The sequence below is a fragment of the Dipodomys spectabilis genome, unplaced genomic scaffold, assembly GCF_019054845.1.
Source record: "Dipodomys spectabilis isolate Male_0828 unplaced genomic scaffold, ASM1905484v1 ptg000106l, whole genome shotgun sequence".
Classification (NCBI taxonomy): Eukaryota; Metazoa; Chordata; class Mammalia; order Rodentia; family Heteromyidae; genus Dipodomys; species Dipodomys spectabilis.
The window spans coordinates 2144998-2164669 of record NW_024870783.1 but is presented as its reverse complement, the minus strand read 5'-3'; the positions used below and the strand labels follow the sequence as shown (position 1 = coordinate 2164669).

The 19672-nt window shown below is 39.1% G+C and overlaps 1 pseudogene and 1 gene segment (V, D, J or C); one reads left to right on the top strand and one right to left on the bottom strand.

Moving 5' to 3' along the window:
- The first annotated feature begins 1990 nt into the window (after positions 1–1990).
- Positions 1991–2215, top strand: LOC122114155 (annotated as a pseudogene).
- Positions 2216–18198: 15983 nt separating this feature from the next.
- LOC122114113 lies at positions 18199–18856 on the bottom strand. The segment is given in 2 exon segments: positions 18199–18653; positions 18778–18856. Coding segments are annotated over 2 exon segments (396 nt in total).
- Between the last annotated feature and the right edge of the window lie 816 nt (positions 18857–19672).

Below are 19672 nucleotides of genomic sequence, written 5' to 3'. Positions count from 1 at the left end.
GATTATAGGCGTGAGCCACCAGCGCTTGGCTACTACTTGTTCTCTTTACATTAATACAGCAAATTGTTCAACAGACAGGACAGGCCTCACCTGAGTAGAGGCAGATGAGACTACTCCATCTAGAATTTTCTGTATCTAAAACTGAGTTAAACATTATTCAGAGCTTAAGTCAGTTGACTGATAAAGGGGTGTGTGTGTGTGTGTGTGTGAGTGTGTGTGTGTGTGTGTATGTGTGTGTGTGTGTGTTGGATGTGGTTTACATAGAAATGCTCTTTAATGGGCTGATTGAGGAATAAAAAGCATCTCTCTACCCATGATACTCCTCTCCTCTCATAAACAACATCCTAAACCTTAAGGAAGCATATTCAGATTCCTAAGAATCAGTGAGGATTCACTTTCAGTAGATCTAAGGTGTTATTTGTAAGATGCTCTCAGGAATACTGATGATGATTCGGAATTCTGGACATATTCTGAATAGGAAAGAAAATAATATTTCATCCATGTTTAGTTGTGTTTGATTCCTTTGTGTCAAGAAGTAGTTTTGCTTAAGTGTCCCTAACATATTTCATGCAAATTTCTCATTTTCTGTGGACTGAGTCTTACTGAAATTCTTGCTATGGTTAAAAGTTGCTGATAAGAAGAAGCACGTGTGAACATGGTCTTGTGCAATGCCTTCCTGGATATATTCTGAGAGTGGCCCTGACCTCACCGGGTCTTCAATTGTGAGCTCCTGTGATCACAACCTTTTCAGGAAGTGCATTTTCCAGCACTCTATTCCTTCTCTTCTTTACTGTGGTTATTCTGAATGAGATGAAACCTCTTCTAATTGCATATGAGTTTAGAAGCCTTAAGAGTCTCAATTCAGTCCATCTACAACCTGCAAAGAATCATGTGGACAGAGATGAGAATGTGGACAACTGAGAACTTCAGGCATATTTCTGGTTTTGAATTATATATTTGTTATATATGAGTATTACATAAATGGTACATTAAACATGGCAGTTTATAAATATAATGCATCTTGATCCATATTACCATTTCATCTTTCTACCCAAGTCCTCTCTATCCAATCCTTTTTTTCTATACATATTTCCATATATAAAATATTTTCAGTTAATAAATGTGAATTTATGACCCTGTAAAACTGTATAGTATATGTAAGATCCCTTTCTCATTACTCTATAGTAAATATTGATATAATGGGTCAGTATGTATCTGAACCTATTAAATATTGTCTTAAATATAATTTATCTATTCCCAAATTCTCATATTTTATTTTTCTTTGTGTGTATTTATTTGAACCTAGCCATAATCCAAGGCTGCCTTGACCTTCTGAACTCTGAATAATACCTTGAGGTCTAGTAACTGAAAAAGATATATCTATGTCCAAACTTTCCAAAATTGGGTAACACATTTTTCTTAGTTTTGTCTTTGTATTTCCTTAAGTTATTGTAATGTCATTGTTCTATTCTACTTTCAAGGGATGAGACCATGGCATTGACAATTAATAACCAATTTGATAATCACCATCAGAAAGAAATTAATTTTCTGATAATTAGATCGGATGTTTTGTTAACATGAGTAGAAATAAGGGAGATTTTATTTTTGTTTTGTTTTGTTTTTGTCAGTCATGGGGACTGAACTCTGGGCTTGGGCACTGTCCCTCAGCTCTTCAGGCCAACTCTGGCGCTCTACTCCTGAGCCACCTTCCCAGCCCCAGAAATAAGTTCTTAAAGACATAATTAGCTGAAAATATCCCATGCCTATAAGAAATTGATGTTTAATGTGATGAACTAGCTTGTTAGTTCAAATGTTTAGATCATGGCACAATAGTGTACTTCAAATAAAATTGTATCACGGCAATCAAAATTGTTTTTCAATGACTATTTTTTCTTTATAAAATTACTTTTCGAAAATGTTTTCAAATGTGCTGCTATGAGTTGCTTGATGGTTAGAAGCTTGCATTTAGAATTTCACTGATGGAGCATTCATGTTGTATAAACAAATTTACTGTTCAGATAAATAGGACATGCCAGCATGACATGTTGCCCAATGACATAATGGAGCTTGTCCCTAAAAGCAATTTGTTGTCTGAATCTGCAAGGAGGAATCTTGGTGTGCAGCAGAGTCGGTATGGGGTCATTATAGCATCCATAAACCAGAGCCTCACATCTTGCTGTTCTGGAGGCTACTAACCAGCAAGCCAAAGAAATGATACTGGAGAACCATTTTCAACCTTAAGCTTTATACAACTGTCCTTTCTAACCTCTTTCTCAAAGCATGCTTTTTTTTCTTTCTTATTTCACACTTTGATATTCAAAGGATGCTCAACACACTGTTTGAAAGTGTGTTGCTTTGCCTGACTTATGTCTCACTTAGGTCTGAGCTTCATGTTATTTTAAGGAATATTAAGATGTTTCTATTCCTCTATTAACTTATTTCTTTTCTTTACCTCCTTAAGCAATGACAGGAGCAAGGCTTTTATCTTGTTCCTTTCCTATTTCTGTTTTTCTTTACCTTTCAATATCTTCAAACAACTCCTTTTTTTAAAATAAGGATTTTATTATGAAAATACTAATACAGAGGGGTTACAATATAACCAAGGTAATGAGTACATTCCTTATCAATCATTGTTGCCTCCTCCTTTGTTTTCCCCTACCATCCTTTCCCTCCCATCTCTACAACTACACTCCCTTCTCTCTTCCCTCCACAACCCCCCAGTCTAAATTGTAAAGTTCATTTTTCAATATAGTGTCTTGTACATTGTTGCAATGGATCAACCTGTATCCCTATTTAAACAATATGTTTTTTCGCTTCCGCTCCCCAAATTAAACCAACACCAAATACAGGGAAAACTGCTTCTTGAGTAGAGCCACCAATACAGACCTGCAAGGGGAGAGCTTTGTGGGCTTTAGGCCCAGCGGAGTGGGGTCTCAGAAGATATGCTCTGCTCGGTATCCTCAGAGCCCTTGGCAGATGGATGAAGTACGTTATGAATCAGACCATGGTTGTAACAGGAATTGTGTAAATTTGCTATCTTATGTATTGCTACTGGCATATATATATATATATATATATATATATATATATATATATATATATATATATGATAACTCATGGATGTATCTCTCAGTGAACTGGAAATTTTCCATTTTAATCAAGAAATTATATTTCAAGACTTGATGAAGAATTCTTTATAATCTGAAAACAAAACCTGTTTTTTATTATTATAAATTTTAATTGTGAAAATACCATACAGAGGGTTTACAATTAGATGGGCAAAGTAATGAGTACATTTCTCATCAAGTATTGTAGCCTCCTCCTTTGTTTCCCCCTAAAATCCCTTCCCATCCTCCCCCTGCCCCTCCACCCACTCCTCCTACCCCTCTCCCCCCACCAAAGTTGTAAAGTTCATTTTCGACATAATGACTTGTACATCTCATTTTTGCAATGGGTTCACCTGTATCCCTATTTAAACAATTTGTTTTTTTCCTTTCCCTCCACAAATTATACCTACATCAAATACAGTGAACGCAGGGGTTATACCGTGGGGAAGGGACATACAAAGCAACAAAGAAATGATCTTATAAATGTGTTAGAAACAATCCCATGTAAGAAAAAACATTTGAATACATATCTTAGGGTTCATTTCCCTAACATCAACTTATCTGACCTTTACTGCTTGACGCTGACATATACTAGTTATTGCAAATAAGGGAAACCATGGGACCTATTTTTCTTTTGGTCAGTCTTACTTCACTTAATATAATTTTTTCCAAATCTTTTCTAAAGCTTTATTGCCTTGCTTAAAACCTGGTTTGATAAACCTAAAATGGCTCTTTCTTTTGGGTGGCTGCAAATTGTTAGCACAATGTAAGTGAAACATGAGTATAGATCAGTGATTTTTAAAGTCAGAAGGTGTGTGCTGCTTTGGATGAGCAGGAGGACAGAATGTTAGGGTGTGCAAATGCCTCCATGAGCTCTCCCAATACATTCTAGTGACCTTAAAGTTTGGCTGCATCTCTGAAGTTGTGTAGAGTAGAGGAAGTTGTGTAGGTAGAGGCCCCAGGAGGAGCAGCTGGGGCAGCCCAGCCTCTCACTTCTGCTTTGCCGGGAGGTTTTTGTTATGACTTGTATCACTGTGGGAGGATAATAATGACTCTGTTGACAGAAATAAGTTGCGGCATCTTCAGGCTGCAGGCTGCTGATGGCAAGAGTGAACTCTGTCCCAGATCCACTGCCACTGAACCTTGTTGGGAACCCAGATTGCAAAGCAGTTGCATAACTGATCAGGAGCTTTGGAGCTTTTCCTGCTCTCTGCTGGTACCGATGTAAATAATTGGTAATGCCCTGACTGGCTCGGCAAGTGATGGTGACTCTGTCTCCCTGAGATGATGACAGGTGGCAGGGTCAACTGAGTGTCACATCTGGCACCTGACATTGGAAACATAAAAGCCATTAGCAGTTTAATTAATTCTGCTGTCCAAGTACTTCCATGAACAGCAAAGTAGCTCAGTTGAACACTGGATGAATAATCCCCAGTATCATCTTTCCTTACCTGCAATCCAGAGCAGCAGGAGCCCCAGGAGCTGAGCAGGGGCCCTCATGTCCATGCTGTGTGCTGACTGGAACTTCTCCTGCACAGAGTGTGAGCAGCCTATGAAGAAGTTCCCAGTTTAGTGCGCTGAGCACCGGGCACATGCAAATCAACATGGCTTGGGCAGTGGGAATCAGAGCCGCAGGCTAGCAGATCTCAGTGACAAAGCACAGTCCTGAGGAACCCAGATGTCCAATGTGCTTGTAGATGATGTGTTTCTAGAGACAAGAAAACATTATGATTCTGTTGGCCTGTGATAAGAATAGATTTTTTCCAGGTCTGAGGACTGAACTGAGGGCCTTGCACTTTCCAGGTAAGCACTCTTCCACTGAGCTCGATTCCCAACCCCAAACAGAATTTTTAACATTTTCACCTTATCCATGACTTGGTATGATTTCCTTCACTAACATCAGTCACCCAAAGACAAACATTTCCAAGGGAAAGTAATTTTAGAATGCCCCTAACTCTGGTATCAGTGGAGTTTGTGACACAGAATTCTTAAAGAGTATTCAGGTTGTTTGCCTGAACCTTGTTATATGGTTTAATAATGACCATTAATACCCAGACATGTGTGCTATAAAAGTGATAATATATGTGTAGGTAGAAAGACAGATAGATGTATTGATAGAAAGAGAGAAGTGGACAGTTTTCAAAGTCTTTATTGGAAGGTCGCACTGCAAAATATATGTGCAACAAAGTGTCATGATCAGAGGTATATGGACAATCCATTGGTGCATTCATTGGTGTCCTGTGAACTCATATATTTGACTGGATTGCTTCCCTTCTGAATATTCTTCCCTAACGCCTTCCTCTAGAACAGTTCACCCTCAGGTATTTCTTCTTTAGTTTTAGGAAAATACCTGGAATCATATCTAGCTTTGTGGGTATTATGCATGTATGTGCCAGATATTTCTGAACTTTTAGAGGACATTTGTTTCTTCTATTAATGGAAATTTTTCTTTCTCAGAAGCTGAGTTATTCTCTAGTCCCAGGACTCAACTCTACTTGAACTTCATTATGCTCCTTAAGCCTGCATAGTCCTTCAAGTTACATGTCTTTTAGGTCCTAAGTCAAGCAGTTTTTTGTGTACTAGGCCTGGGGCTTGACTTAGTCCCTGAGCTTTTGTGCTCAAGGGTGAAAGTGTGCCAAATGAGTCACAGCTTCACTTCCAACCTTTTGGTGTTTAAGTGGTGACACAGACTCATAGTCTTTTGTGTCCAATATGAATTCCAACCCTAATCGTAAAATCCCAACCTCCTGTGGCTAGTATTATATGCATTACCCCAACAAAGCAGTTTTCACAAGTTGTATGTGGGAGATGTTATTCATATAGGTACAGAAATGACAAATTACAATGTGGTCAAGGGTGGGGTTGAGAAACTGGAGCCACCCAGTTTGCAAAGAACATCTTCCACCTGGGAAATCACAGACAGTGAAGCCAAAGTGAAATGAAAAAGGTCCCCACATAGAGATTAGCATGTGGACATGCTTCATCCCATTGTGTAGATTGTCATACCAGAGTTAAATGAACAGGATGATCACATGGAACTTACCACTGTAAGTCCAAGAAGATGATGTGTAAAGATAACACTGCTCTTTCAAAGCCAATAGACCATGAGTAACTCATTACCCAATCAGTGTATTCTTCAGTACCATTTACTACCAGAACTCCATCTGAGTCTTGATTTGATGACCTCCATCCTTTAAAAAATTAATGTTCTCTGCACTACATGCTCACATAATTCTTCTACAATGCTCTTTTTTCCTATTTTGATGATGATTTATATATTTCCCTAAAAGATATGCCCACCCCCTTCACTGTTCTGAAATATCACTTCTAATCTTATCACATGGTCCCCTGAATAGCTCCTACTGCCCTTGCTGGGAGGGATCTGGTATCTCTTACATGCACTGCAGGAGAAAGCTGGTATTAAATAAAACAAGGAGAAGGCAGCTGGCTGCTATAGTTGTGAAGGCCATCTGATAAATTCAAGGGTCCATTATAATAGGATGAATAAGAGAGACCCCAAGAGTATCTATTTGAGTGTGGTTAAAATCAGCCAGGCTCTGGGAATAACACATTACATTCTCCAGATCCACACTCCAGGGCTGCCTTCAGTATGTGTGGACATCTGGCATGGGACTTGTGAATTTGAAATCTGGACAGACTTCAGGTACTGAAATACATGGAAGACTTGGAATACTAGTCTCATATCAGAGCTGCAGATAGGCTTACACTGCCCTGAGGTGTGAGGAATGTAGCCAGCTGGCTGAGAGATGAGGCTGAAAACCAAGGAAAGAGATGAACACCAAGCAGGTCATAAGAAAACATTTCTGATCCATTCATCTACTGAGGGATCTGGGTTGGTTCCATATCTTAGCTATGGTAAATAATGCTGCAATAAACATGGTTGTGCTGGTAGCTTTAGTGTGGTCTTGTTTGTAAACATTTGGGTAAATGCCCAAAAGTGGGATTGCTGGGTCATAGGGGAGTTCTATGCGAAGTCTTTTGAGGAACCTCCATACTGCTTTCCAAAGTGGTTGAACAAGTTTACATTCCCACCAACAATGAAGTAAGGTTCCTTTTTGTCCACATCCCCTCCAGCATCTGTTGTTGTTAGAGTTCTTGATTTTTGCCATTCTAACTGGGGTGAGGTGATATCTCAATGTTGTTTTGATTTGCATTTCTTTTATGGCTAGGGATGTTGAACATTTCTTCATGTGTCTATTGGCCATCCTTCTTTCTTCTTCAGAGAAGTTTCTCTTTAAGTCTTTCGCCCACTTATTTATTGGGCAGTTGTTTCTAAATGTGGTATATATACACAATGGAATTCGATGCCTCCATCAGAAAGAATGACATTGCCCCATTTGTTAGGAAATGAAAAAACTTGGAAAAAATTATATGAAGTGAAGTAAGCCAGGCCCAAAGAAACACAGGTCCTATCGTTTCCCTTATTTGTAATATCTTGTATATGTATGAGTCAAGCGGAAAAGGTCAGATAATGTGATGTCAGGAAAATGAACCCTTAGATATGTATTTTAATGTTTTTTTTTCTTTCATGCATGTGTTTCTAACGCATTTATAAGATTATCTCTTTGTTGCTTTGTATGTCCCTCTCCCACAGTATAACCCCTGCTTTCACTATATTTGATGTCAGTATAACTTGTGGAGGAGATGGGGAAAAACCAGTTGTTTAAGGATACAGGTGGACCTGTTCCAACAATGAGAAGTACAAGTTGTCATGTCCAAAACAAGCTTTACAACGTCGGTGTGGGGGGGAAGGGGGAGGAAGAGGAGGATTGGGATTGGGGGGGAGGGGGGAGGCTGGGAAGGGATGTGAAGGGTAAACCAAAGGAGGAGGCTGCAATGCTTGGTAAGAAATGTACGCATTATCCTGCCTATGTAATTGTAACCCCTCTGTCTAGTATGTTCACAAATAAAATTAAATTAAATTAAAAGAAAAAAAAACATTTCTGGAGATCTTCCTGGAAGAAGAAAGAGCATACAGGAAAGAAAGGTGTTAATGATCTGGGTCATGGACCTGAGTGATGACTGGGTCCAAGGAAAAAGTCTATTCCTCTCAAATAGAGAGGAGCACTTCACAAATGAATGTAGAATTTATATATCTATTGTTTATACATAGTAAATTACCTAGTAAACTAAAACATTAATTAATATAATTCTAATTGTCTAACTCAGCATTTTAAATTCAAGCACTGTAAAAGAATGCTAGGAACAATGAACAGTTATATTTCTAGCCTGACATCATGAAGCTCAGGACACCATCTGTGCCTTTAAGGACAATCAGTGGCCTGATCACTGCAGAGGACTCTTGGGAACTGCTGGGGACAGCACTGACACTGCAGCCCCTTCTCACCTTCCACAACTGGACAGGGTGTGTGCACATGTTCCCTTCAGTGCTGCATACCTGCAGGGTCCACCCTCCTCCCCTCACCTTTCTGACCTGCCCTTAATAACTTCACTACAAGAAACTTGTGTGTTGGGCCCAGGCCCAGAATTCAGGTCCCACGACCGGACCCCCGCCCCCCAAAAAAAGAAACTTGTGCGTCATCCTTGTCAGGTTTGATTAAAGTTTACAAAGTGGACGTGGGGAGGCACAATACCCTCTGTAAACATGGTCCTACATGCCATGTGTGCCATGAAAGATTGAGATGGAACTCCCTGGCTTCAAGCTCCTATTGACAAGTTTAGGTTTCAAGTTTTTCTTTGTGAGATTTGTTTTCCATCTAGTGGCCTTTTTATGACATAGCAGCTGACAAGTTTTCATTTGGAGTGTTACCATTCTTGGTTAATAGTTGTGCAGATTCCCAGTAGTTTTATATGCATAATCATGGCATTTTATTTATTTTATTGTTGGATAAATTGTAATTGTCATATATTAACAACAGGAGGTTAGTTTGTGATGAGAACCCTACCTGAATGCAGCTTATTTTGAAAAATCCACCACCTCCTTTCTATTGCTATACTCTTCCTCTCCCACTCCCACCATTTTTCATACTGTGTAAAGGAACGTCATAACTCGAATGCACATGTGAGTATATGAATGTATATATTTATTTATATACCAATTCATCTTCTACACTTAGTGTGCTTTTTGTCCCTTTCTTTCACCTTCACCTGTCTCCCTTCAGATATTTTCCATTTTGGCATTCATGTTAAATTATATTATATTATTATTATTATCATCATCATCATCAATGCCATCATCACCATCACCACCATCATCACTACCATCATTTAAGTCTGGGTTCCACAAGTGAGCAGGACCAAACACTATTTTGCTTTTGCATCCTGACCTATGTCACGCAATATGATGATCTAGTTCCTTTCATTTTCTTGCGATTTACATGATTTCATTGTTCATCTCCCTCTGTCCTTACCAGTGAGCCAGAGCATTAGCACCCGAGGAGCTTACTAAAAGAATAATCTTTTAAGAGTCCTGAAAGGACAAGACAAGAGCAAGCTGAGCCTTCATCTCAGACTCAAAAGGGAAAGTCCTCCTTAGGGAGCACTATGCAAATTAGCAGGTGGGTGCAGCAGTGTAAAGGGAGCACAAGGCGGGCAAAGGCCTCTTGTGTGACAAGCTGCAAATTATATCCACCTGGATGCTATATTTCAGAGGCTCAGAATGACAGATCTGTGTTTTTTATAAGACACGAGAAGCATTATCTGGTTGGTGCTCCTGAGGCTGATGGAAGACAGACAGACAACATTGAGAGGGTTGTCAATACTCCTGTCCATTGCCATTAAATCTGGATGTCACCCCAGACTGTAAATGTGATGCCCAATAAATCAAGAGTTTAGGAGCATCACCTCGTTTCTGGTGATGCCACTGTGAATCACGACTAATCCCTAATTGGATCTGGAAGTGATGGAGACTGTCTCCTACAGATGCACACAGAGAGGATGGACACTGGGAAATGGGGATGTCACTCTAGCACCTGATATTGAAAACAGACACCAAATATCCACAGAATTAATTATGTTCTGGGAGTTTCCATGAGGAGTAAGGCATCACTGTTAACCTTGGGCTCAATAAATTCCTAGTACTGTCCTTCTGTATCTTTGGGTCAAAGCAGCAGGATCCTCTGAGCTGAACTGGGGCTCTCACTCATACTGTGTGCTGACTGGGACTGACTGCTACACAGGGTGTGAGCAGACCATGAAGAAGGGTTCAGGCACTTGGCTGTGCATGGACACATGCAAATCTTCAGGAGCTAGGCAAGACTGCAGGACTTGGGCATGATCCCTGAGATTTCTGGCTTGAGGCCCATGATCTAGGCATTCTAATACTAGGATGAGGAGGAGTGGAGAGATTGGGCATCCTCTTCTCATTCCTGAATTTAGAGGAAATGGCTTTAATTTTTCACCATTTAGTAAAATGCTGGCTGTACATTTGTCATATACAGCCTTTATTGTATTGTGGAATATTCTGTAGATTCCTAGTTTTTCCAGAGCTTTCATCATAAAGGGGTGTTGGATCTTGTCAAATGCTTTCTCTGCATCTATTGAGATAATTGTGTGGTTCTTATCCTTACTCGTGTTGAATTTTATAACTTGATTTGCATATATTGAACCATCTTTGCATCCCTGAAATGATTCCTGTTTGATTATGGTGTATAATTTTTTTTGATGAGTTGTTGAAATCCTTAGGCCAAGATATTGTTGAGAAGTTTTGCGTCAATATTCATCAAAGAAATGGGTTCATAGTTCTCTTTCTTTGATGAGTCCCTGCCTGGTTTGTATGAGGGTTATGATGGCTTCATATAAAAGAGTGTGAAAGTGAATTTTTGCTTTCAATATCATTGAAGAGAACGTTGAGATTCCACCCCACCCCAGTTAGAATAGCTATAATCTAGAAATCCAGTAACAACAAATGCTGGAGGGGATGTGAACAGAAGGGAACCCTACTGTTGGTAGGAGTGTAAACTTGTTCAACCACTTTGGAAAGCAGTATGGAGGTTCCTCAAAAGACTTCACACAGAGCTCCCCTATGACACAGCAATCCCACTTTTGAGCATTTACACAAACAAGATCATACCAAAGCTACCACAACAACCATGTTTATCACAGCATTATTTACCATAGTTAGGATATGGAACCAATCCTGATGCCCCTCAGTAGATGAATGAATCAAGAAAATGTGGTACATATATACAATGAAATTCTATGCCTCCATCAGAAAGAATGACATTGCCCCATTTCCTAGGAAATTGAAAGGCTTGGAAAAAATTATATTAAGTGAAGTAAGCCAGGCCTAAAGAAACATAGGTCCCATGGCATGTAGAGGGCTTAAGTGGTAAAGGAAAATCTATCACTATTCATGCATGCCATGGTGCAGATGGGGAGAACCAGTGTTTCCCTGTGAGCTAGTTTTTTTTTTCTTTTTTAATTGTAAAAATATCATACAGAGGGGTTACAATTACATGGTCAAGGTAATGAGTACATTTCTTATCAAGCATTGTTACCTCCTGCTTTGTTTCGCCTACCATCCCTTCCCATCTCCTCCACCACCCCAGTCACCACCCCCCAACCCCACCCTACGTCCGAGTTGTAAAGTTCGTTTTTCAACATAACGTCTTGTAATCTCATTGTTGCAATGGGTTTATCTGTATCCATATTTAAACAATTTGTTTTATTCTTTCCCCTCCACAAGTTATAATACCATCAAATACAGTGAAAACAGGGGTTATACCATGGCGGAGGGACATACAAACCAACAAAGAAATAATCTTTTTTTTTTCTTGGTCCAATCAAGGGGCCTGAACTCTGGGCCTGGGCACTGTCCCTCAGCTCTTCAGCTCAAGGCTAGCACTCTACCACTTGAGCAACAGTGCCACTTCCAGCTTTTTTTTCTACTTATGTGGTGCTGAGGAATCAAACCCAGCGCCTCATGCATGCAAAGCAAGCACTGTACCACTAAGCCACCGTCTCAGCCCCAAAGAAATAATCTTATAAATATGTTAGAAACAATAGCAAGCAAGAAAAAAAAAAAACATTTGAGTCCTTATTGTGGGGTTCATTTCACCTAACATAAACTTATCTGACCATTTCTGCTTGTTTCAGACATATACTAATTATTGCAAATAAGAGAAAGCATGGGACCTATGTTTCTTTGGGCATGGCTTACTTCACTTAATATATTTTTTTCCAAATATTTCCATTTCCTAAAAAAGGGGCGATGCCATTCTTTCTCATGGAGGCATAGAATTCCATTGTGTATATATGTCGCATTTTCTTGATCCATTCATCTACTGAGGGGCATCTGGGTTGGTTCCATATCTTAGCTATGGTAAATAATGCTGCAATCAACATAGTTGTGCTGGTAGCTTTAGTATGGTCTTGCTTCTGATCATTTGGGTAAATGCCCAAAAGTGGGATTGCTGGGTCATAAGGGAGCTCTATGTGGAGTCTTTTGAGGAACCTCCATACTACTTTCCAAAGTGGTTGAACAAGTTTACACTCCCACCACCAATGCAGTAGGGTTCCCTTCTGTCCACATCCCCTCCAACATCTGTTGTTATTAGAGTTTTTGGTTATAGCCATTCTAACTGTGGTGAGGTGGAACCTCAATGTTGTTTTGATTTGCATTTCTTTTATGTCTATTGGCCATTGAGTCCTGACAATTTACAAGGTTGCTAGTATTGACTTCTTGAAACCAATGTGCTGGGAAAGTATTATAATTAGAAGAAAAGCAGGCTGATACTCTCAGTGTGAATTCATCACTGTTAGTTACAGATGTCAAGTGCACTCATTGCCAATGGACTTTTCATGGGATGTGGATTTGTTCACAAACTTTTGAGAAGTCTTTTTTTTCCCTTTTTTATTGTGAAAATACCATTCATAGGGGTTACAATTACATGAACAAGGTAATGAGTACATTTCTTATCAAGCATTGTTGCCTCCTTCTTTTTTTCCCCTTCCCATCCCTGCAAAGGGTCAAAACTGTTTTAAGATTAAAGTTGTAAGGAGATGGGGACAAACAAGTCGTTTAAGGATTCAGGTGGACCTGTTGCAACAATGAGAAGTACAAAATGTCATGTCAAAACCAGCATTACAATGTCGGTGGGGGGGGGGTATGATTGGGTGGGAGGGAGGGGGGAGGCTGGGAAGGGAGGTGAAGGGTAAACAAAGGAGGAGGCTGCAATGCTTGGTAAGAAATGTATGCATTATCCTGCCCATGTAATTGTAACCCCTCTGTACAGTATGTTCTCAAATAAAATTAAATTAAATTAAAAAAAAAAAAAGATTAAAGTTGTACATGGAGCCTGTAGGGGGACACCTTGCCTCCTGCAGAGAAGAGCTGTCACTGCCTTCGTGCTCCAAGAATATGGCACCCAGATACCAGTGTTCTGAATCCACCTCCTAGCCTGCAGCTCTCCCGCCTTAATCACACCTACATTTCATCATCCTGAAGCTAAATAGATAAGTTCAGGATGTTGTTCTACACCATCTGCTTAGAAACATAGTTTCACACACTTATAAACCCTCTTTAAAGAAATCTACCTCACCATATTGTTATCTAACAAATTGGCAAAGTTTCCACTATAAATAATAGCCATCCCTCTCAACCCAGAGACGGTGATGCCAAATGCTCTTCAGTACACCATCCATCTTATATCATTGGTCAAAGTTAGTTAGAACATGTTATAAAGATGTGTACTTAGCGTTTAATTGCTGACAAGACCTTAATAAAAGCAACTTGAAGGGAAGAATTCTTTATTTCAATCTTAGATCAGAAATTTTACACTGCCATGTGGGCAGAGAACAGGGGAGCTTACATCATGTCACCCAAGAAGCACAGTGAATGTTCTCCTTCTTCCTCCTGGCTCTTTTATTGCATGAGAGACCTCATCCTATTGAAAGGAGCTGTGGACTATGAGGTGGATCTTCCTCTCACAGTCAATTCTCTCTAAAGAGTTTCTCAAAGACAGGTTCAGAAATACACTTTCTTAATCTGCAAGCAATCCTACCCATTTGACAATGCAGAAGTACTATAAAAGGTTCCCAAAGTATTTCTGTTTTCTTGAAACTTTCATGAGAATGGTAAGTGTAGAAATAAGATTATTTAGCAATATATAGGTTAGCAATATATATGTTTCCTCAGAGGTTTCCATGCTCTACATTCTACACTTCTGTCTTTAGGACAGGCTCTGGACAAACTAAGCTACCTTTCATCAGATGCCTCATAATTTGTGTTTGTGTATGTGTGTTTGTGTGTGTATCTGCACATGATGCATCTTTCTCTTGATATTTATAAATATACACACATATACATGTATGTATGCAGCAATAAATAAATCTATATGCATGTTTTAAAACCTATAGCCCATAGGGATATATGCCACTCATTTTTTAATTATGAACTTAATGATATTTGAAAAGTCTTTATTGTACATATAAAGTCACATTTTATTGTTCCATTTATATATTACCACACATTACTGTATATTATATTATATAATTCTGTAATACTGGTAATAGTACTAACTATTCCTTGGATGTTTCCATAAATGAAATAAAATGTATTCTATTCATTCATATATTTTGTAGATTTTTCTATTTCTGGTGTTTCCGATTATTTTTTAAATATCTATAGTGAAGCAATTGGTTTTTAACGAAAATAGTGTGCAATGAACCACTCAAAAACTTTTTGGCATACAACACAAGTACTTATATTCATCAGCAATTCATACTTTTTTTGGTCACTCATAGAGCTTGAACTCAGGGCTAGCACTCTCCACTTTGAGGCACATGATTGGAGATAAGAGTCTCATGAACTTTCCTGCTGACATCCTCAGATGTCAGCCTTCTGAGTAGTTAGGATTTACAGGCATGAGCCACCCGCTCAAGACTATTCACACTCTTAATGACTGTTGATCCAACTGGAGCTCTTGTGTTGCAGGTCACTCAGCTTGCCTCTGACATGGATTTTGTTTGATCTTCCTCAGTGGCCAAAGAGTCACTTCTAGAGTTCATAAGTGACACCTAGAGATCAAGGTACATAGACAAATTCAGGTCACAAAATGCCCAACACAGAAACACATTTGTAAAGGAATTGTAGTCCAAAGCCTTGAGCTTGCTAAGCAATTCTGTTTTATTTTTTTTTTTTCATTTTATTTTAAAGATGCTGTACAGAGGGGTTGCAGTTATATGAGTAAGGCGATGAGTACATTACTTGTCCATCATTGTTACCCATTCCCTTGTTGTTGTCCCACCATCCCTTCCCTCTGAACTAGCATATCATTATAAAATTTAGGAAAAATTTTCCATTAAGCAATGATGCAGTGTACATAGCAGAAGTTTGAAAATCATAGATGAAAACATTTAACTCAAATGTGACTTTTCCACTTGAAATCTGGAAATTGGAGAAACAATATATTTTGAGGAAAATTTCTTTTCAATTCATAATTGCATACTATCAAAATATCACCTTAATGAGAAGTGAACAACATATTTTACAATTTCAAATGATCTCTTAACTTCATATTTTTACAGTTTTGATCCCTCCATGAAGAGACCTGAGTCTAATGAAACACAACATTCAGGGAAGAGTGAGGCATGGTGCTTTTTTATTGTGAAAATACTGCACAGAGGGGTGTTTTTGTAGTCACAATTAGATAGAAACTAGTTATGTGACAGAGCTCAGTGTGACCCAGAAGCACTTTCCCATACTCCTGTCAGGATGAGATGCACAGCAAATCTTGCTGTGTAGACTTAAATAAAATTGAATGAGACGAAGTATGTATGTTTGGTACACACATCCAGCGAGAGACTTTCCCTGATGGATTCTTCCATGTAGTTAGTTATATCATGGACCTAGATTACACCTACTTCCTGTGATTCTTCTAATTAAACAACTTGTAGACAAAGAATATACACATATAATTTAATACCTAAATATAACTTTATTATGTTGTGCCTACTGTAGTTCTATGGTTATCTCTTACTGATGTACCTTCTACTTCCTCCAACCAAGTAATGTGGCCATGTGATTGGAACTAGACTTAGGATAACCCTAAAACCCCAGACTAATTCAAATCTATTTCAGAACAATGACACAAATGTAGGACAAAAGTCAGCATCACATCACCTGGGTTATTACCCTGAGTTCAGAGACACATAGAGGAAGAGAGTGAGGGCAGAGATGAAAAGTGCTGCCAGGAATCTAAGAACACCAGAAAGTCAACAGAGAACTGATGGATCAAAAAGGACTCTATGTAAAAGACAGTGTCTTGGTTCAAGTTCCCATCTTCTATTTCAATTAGGCCCTCAGAGTGTAAAAACAATAATCAGAGTTTCATACCTAACAGTCCCATGTTGATAACCCAGTAAGTATAAATTGCCACTTTGATATTTTCCTTTGTTCACCAGAAATTAGGTCTCTGGCATAGGTCTCCTTCAGACATTCTGAAAGAAAGGACAATTCAAGAATCAACTTTGTTTCATCATTTTGTTGTTCCCTTTCCCTTCCCTAATTCAGATAAATGTATATATAGTACACAGGGTACCAAAATAAAATACAGTGACAACAGGGGATAAACCATAGGGGAAAACCGAAAAAAAAAGAAAAAAGAGGTAATGCAAGAGCAATACTCACAAAACAATATGTTGGAAATGAACCTTACATCTTGGTGGGACATAATGAGGGAGGGAAAGTGGGAGGAAAATGGGAAAGAGAGTAACAATGTTCAGCAAGAAATGCACTTACTAATTTACACATGTAACTGTATCCCCATTGTACATTATCTTGACAATAAAACAGAATTTAAAAATATCAACTTTTCTTGAAGGGACAGGAGAGAATGACATTATTTTACTCAAAACCTGACTTGTTGAATGGTAATTTCTTATCTTATTACTTAAAGATAATAAAGATATAATTAAAACAGAATCATCTTTTTCAATCTTTATTACCCTCATGACCACAAACGTTTTAAACTAAAAATTCAAAGTTTAAATTTTATAGGCTCTGTGGCTCTCTTCCTCAAATCTTCCCTCTTGACCATCATTCCACGACAGGTCATCCATTCCCCAGATCCACAGGGGTCCAGCCCTGCTGCTTTGAGGAAGGTGGATGGATTCTGAATATGTGAACAGACAGTCCACACAAGAGTTGTTTTGTGATTTGTGTGGAGCAATGTGAGATGAAGGGTGGAAGTGATCTGCTGACTATTGGTAGAAGATCAGGACTTACTATTGCTAAATCAAGCAGAAGAATTGAAGGAGCCTAACTTCAAAACTGAGCTCCCACACAATTAAATTTGTGCCTAAAAAGTCTGAATATTTTTTATTTACATTCGTGTCTGGATGAACTAAAACACAAGACACATAAGTAGAAAAAACATTTACATAACATTGTCTTTTAAAATGAAACAGCTGGACACCACTGACTCAGGCTTGTAATCCTAGCTACTCAGGAGGCTTAAATCTGAGGATCACAGTTCAAAGCCAGCTGGGGCAGAAAAGTCCATGAGAATCTTATCTCCAATTAACCACCAGAAAACCAGAAGTAGCACTGTGGCTCAAGTGGTGAACGCTAGCCATGACATGAAAATCTCAGGGAGAGTGTCTAGTGTCCAGAGTTCAAGCCCCATGAAATACATATATATGTATAAGCATACATATATATGTATATATGTATGAAATACATATATATGTATTTATACATATATATACATACAACATGCATAAAGAATCATATAGTCTGCAGCATGATGGATAGAAGTAGAGAACACCTTGTTAACAAAAATAGTAAAGACAAAGAGCATTGTCTATACTCCTTCTCACTCAAGCAAAATTTAAAAAAATAAAATGCAATAGTTATACTATGGGGCTGACAAGGGCACAGGATCAGAGCGCAGGAGGTTGAACACAGAAGAAAGATGGAAGACTATGATCAATGCACATAATACACATATACTGAGAAACCCAGAATCCCATTAATGATTACAGATATGTACATTAATAAAAAAAATAGGCTATCAGAAAATAAGGGAATAAAATCTGAAGCAATGAATCCATTCTTTGTATTAGAGGCAATTCCTGATTAAATACCGTTATTTATTTTATTATTGCATAAATATCAACTGATACAATTCAGACTCTCCAAGTATTAACTGGCCTTTTCTGACAACATTCTGAGCAGGTGGAGGCAGCAGGAGGAGCAGCTAGGGCAGCCCAGACTCACACTTCAGCTTCCCTGGGAGGTTTTTGTTATGGCTTGTATCTCTGTGGGAGGGAAACTGCTATGCTGTTGACAGTAATAAGTGGCAACATCTTCGGGCTCCAGGCCACTGATCCTGAGAGTGAACTCTGTCCCAGATTGACTCCCACTGAACCTTGATGGAACTCCAGACTCCAAAATATCTGTACCGTAGATCAAGAGTTTAGGAGCTTTCCCTGGTTGCTGCTGGTACCAGGCTAAAGCATACCCAATGTCCTCACTGGCCCTGCAAGTGATGGTGGCAGTGTCTCCTAGAGACACAGACAGTGAAGATGGAGACTGGGTCATCTGGATATCACACTTGGCACCTGGAAGCAGAAACATGAAAACAAATATCCGCACTAATTATCAAGTTATAAGAAGGCATCCCTGAAGAGTAAACATCCTGGATCACACTGAGCTGTGTTAATCCCTAGCATTGTCCTTTTTTACCTGGGAGCCAGAGCAGCAGGATCCCCAGGAGCTGAGCAGGGGTCCTCATGTCCATGCTGTGTGCTGGCTTGGACTGACTACTGCCTAATGTGAGCAGCCTATGAAGAAGTCCTGAGCATACTGGGCTGTGCTGTTGGTGCATGCAAATGAGCAGTAGAGTTATACACAGCTGTCCAGCTGCCTCATCTCAGCAACTCTGCATTCTGAGTCTCAAGGGAACTAGGTCGGGCAACAGAATAAGTTTTAAACACAGAAGAGAATCCCCAAGTTGCTTTCCTGTGATGTGCGCACAACAATGGTAACTTTGAGGATCAAAGCTTTTTTTCGTCTTATTTCTTTAACTGAGTCAAGACTTGTTCACTGGAGTGTTAGTGCCAGAAATTTACAAACAAATATTCCACAACACAAATTTGGCATTTCTTTATTATTATGCAGGACAGAAAGTTTTACAGTAGCTCTGATTCACTGATAATCTGTATGTGTCAACTTATCAACACTGCTGTCCTGTAATGAATCCAATCCATGGAGGTGGAATAAGTGTAGCTGTTGTGTTGATAAGAAAATGCCTGGACTTCTGTACTGTGCTGTTCAGCCTTATTATCTCCTTCATCTCTGAGTTTTTGTCCCAGGTGATCCTACAAGCATGTCCTTTCAGAGCCTTTCTCCCTTCATGTCTGAGCAGCCTTTATAATTTTTACTGACCTAGAATTGTGTATCATTTTATATATCCATTCTGAAGGTTCTCATATTATTCCTTCTGGCTTTTAATCAGCTTCACCACAAGTACTATGTTCAGAAGCAGAGATAAATTCTCCTTAAAAGGGAGGATAAACTCGGACTGGGAAGGTGGCTGAGTGGTAGAGCGCTTGCCTTGCATGCCTGAAGCCCTGGGTTC